The 3,133-nt window shown below is 29.1% G+C and overlaps 1 protein-coding gene across 1 annotated transcript; it reads right to left on the bottom strand.

Moving 5' to 3' along the window:
- Positions 1-2,707: 2,707 nt before the first annotated feature.
- On the bottom strand, positions 2,708-3,133 carry LOC135962228 (kunitz-type serine protease inhibitor LmKTT-1c-like). The gene is made up of 2 exons (XM_065514043.1): positions 3,029-3,133; positions 2,708-2,951 (listed from the first exon to the last, which is right to left on the bottom strand). Exons 1-2 carry the CDS (start codon positions 3,096-3,098, stop codon positions 2,767-2,769), a joined length of 255 nt encoding a protein of 84 aa, XP_065370115.1. The 5' UTR covers positions 3,099-3,133; the 3' UTR covers positions 2,708-2,766.

The raw sequence follows: 3,133 nt of genomic DNA, 5'->3' as shown, positions 1-3,133 counted from the left end.
CTCTCTCTGGGATACGCTTCACTTCAGAACAGAGTATCCGATATTGGCTTGTTTCATTCGTGGCCTCCAAAGATGATCATTTCTTTTGCTCGAAATCCATAAGTTGCCAGAAAGATGGGAAAAGTTCATAACTAAATAAATAGCTTAATATAAAATTCCGCATTTTTAAGTCATACACCCAATAGTATAATTAGTGTCATTCGAATAAGAACATCCCGAAATGAATGCCTTAATTTTTTTTATTTTGTTTTCATAAAAATTAGTCCTAACATTTAGGGAAAAACAATGACAAAATTTGGAATTGGAATTTTAACGATGTGTAGAAAAAACAAGTAAGAGAGCTATTTCGGCTGTGCCGAATCTTAAATACCCTTTACCAAATTGTACTTCAAAATACAAATTTTAAATATTTTTAGGTAAACAAAAAATTTTTTTTTTATTTTTTGTTAAAAATGTTTTTTTGAATTGTTATTTTAAAATTTTATAATTTTTTTTTTATTTTTTTAATTTAAATTTTCTTTTTTTAAATTTAAAAAAAATTTTTTTTTGGTGAATAAAAAAATTCGGGTTCAAAAATATTTTTTCCGATTTTGACCCATTGTAGGTCTAGCTAACTTTGGTGTTATATACGTCCTTGCAAAGGTCTTTGAAATACCTATCATTAGATATCCATATTGTCTATATTAATGACTTAGTAATCCAGATATAGATCAAAAATAGTTTAAAAATCGAGGCTGTCCTGTGTTTTTCCTCATATCTCAGCCATTTGTGGACCGATTTTGCTGATTTTAAATAGCAAACTTCTCGAAAGCATGTCTGACAGAATTATTGAAGATTTGGATCCCGAAGATATCTGGGGTCTTCAGAAAATTGATTTCAACAGACAGACGGGCATGGCTTAATCGACTCCGCTATCTATAAGGATCCAGAATATATATACTTTAAAGGATCGGAAATGAAAAATGTAGAAATCACAAACGACATGACAAATATATTATTAAAAGAGGGAATTAAATCTGTAGCTTCTAAACAGTTAATCCGGTTTGAATGAAATTTCATATGCTAAAGGAGGAAGTGTTTTCGAGTTCAGGTTCAAAACTTGGAACTCATGGGCCCACCAGAGACGCGGCCAGGATCCCCAAAGTAGGACAGCTCGGGTATGATAAATTTATAAAACGATTCTATTTCGTCGTTTGTATTCCGATTTCAAAAACATGACATATATGGAATCTACTCATAGTGCGCTTCAAAAAACCTCCGCGTATTTATCAATTACACAGGGCAACAAAATCGAACAATCGATTTAGAGGCTTCTTAAACCCCTACACAATTTTGATGTATTGTGGTTCCAGTAGAACAAATATGGTCCAAATTTAAAATTCTATGGAGACGTTTTTTTGGAAAAAAAATTTTAAGTAAAATTATAAATAATTATTGATAACACAAAAAAAAATTAGTCCGCTGTTATTAAAATAAACTCGGAAAAGTTGGAATTTACATAACCTTTAATCAGTTTATATATTGCATTTCAATCGGCTCAGTAGTTTCGGAGTTATAATAACAAATTTAAGCAAAAAATATATTTTTTCCATGAAAATAGCGAATTTGTTTTAAAAAAATCATGAAAAATCGAAAACGTAAAAAATTAATCAAATTTATCACTTTATCGCAAACAACATGTAGTAGGAACAAAATGAGATATCGATCATAAAAATCTATTGATTATTTTCGAATTTATTTACAATTAAGTGAATTCGCTCATTTTCATAAAATTTTAGTTTTTTGTTTGATATACATAAAATTGAGTAGTTAATGTTCTTGTTTTGATTGATTGCATTTTGAAAATATTTTTTCCATGCTATATACAAATTTTTATATATATATTCCGTTTCAATCGGCTCAGTGGTTTCGGAGTTAAATAACAAATTGAAGCAAAAAAATATATTTTTTAGGTGAAAATAAATTTTTTTTTTGTTTTAAAAAAATCATAAAAAATCTTAAACGCAGGAAATTGTTCAGATGTGTTACTCTATTGTAAAGCCACATATAATGGGAGCAAAATGAAATATTGATTATAAAAATCGATTGGTTATTTTCGAATTTATTCACAATTAAGTGAATTCGCTCATTTTCACAAAATTTTATTTTTTTTTGATATACATAAAATTGAGTAGTTAATGTTCTTCTTTCGATTGATTGAATTTTGAAAATATTTTCCTATGCTATGTGCAAATTTTCATCTATACATTACGTTTCAATCGGCTCAGTAGTTTCGGAGTTAAATAACAAATTGATGCAAAAAAATATATTTTTTAGATGAAAATAGCAAATTTTTTTGTTTTAAAAAAATCATAAAAAATCGATAAAGGGAGAAATTATTCAGGCGTATAGCTCTATTGAAAAGCCACGTGTAATACGAAGAAAATGAGATATCAACCATAAAAATCGATTGATTATTTTCGAATTTATTCCCAGTTAAGTGAATTCGCTCATTTTCACAAAATTGTATGTGCTTACAAGCGAGTACTTTCACTGTAAATTTTACATGTGTTTTATTACAATAACAAAACAAATATTTGGCAATGACTTGCAATTACTGAATAACTTACTTTTCAATGACTAATACATTACAAAGAAGTAGAAGTATAATGACATATTTATTAGCTGTTATAAAACTACTTATTTGGAAGTAGACAATTAATGAAAGTTTTATTTTTTGCAATTTTAAATGAAATGTCTTTATTTTGGTCTAAATATTTCGTTATTCTAACGACCACCACAACGACGTACACAGGCAACACGAGTACACCAACGATTGGTGTTGCCTCCACAGCCCAAGTAACGCATTTGACGACATTGTCTAAAGCGAGTATCGTAGTACCACATGGTTATTGGTATACAACCGCGACCACCACGACCCACATTGCGGACACCACGACAGGAAGCATTACCTGGGAAAGAAAATATTTATATGTACTACATACTACACATTCATCAATTACAGAAATCAAAAGAATCCAAAACTTACCCAGACATTGAGCTGAGGTATAGGCCACCAAAGCCGCCAGTATTAAAGTGAAAATGTGCAAAAATTGCATGATTTAAAACAAATTTAATAAATTGTTAATGTTTT

The sequence above is a fragment of the Calliphora vicina genome, chromosome 5 (genome assembly GCF_958450345.1).
Source record: "Calliphora vicina chromosome 5, idCalVici1.1, whole genome shotgun sequence".
Taxonomy (NCBI): domain Eukaryota; kingdom Metazoa; phylum Arthropoda; class Insecta; order Diptera; family Calliphoridae; genus Calliphora; species Calliphora vicina.
The sequence above is the reverse complement of the archived record's forward strand: the minus strand, read 5'-3'. Positions and strand labels throughout refer to the sequence as shown.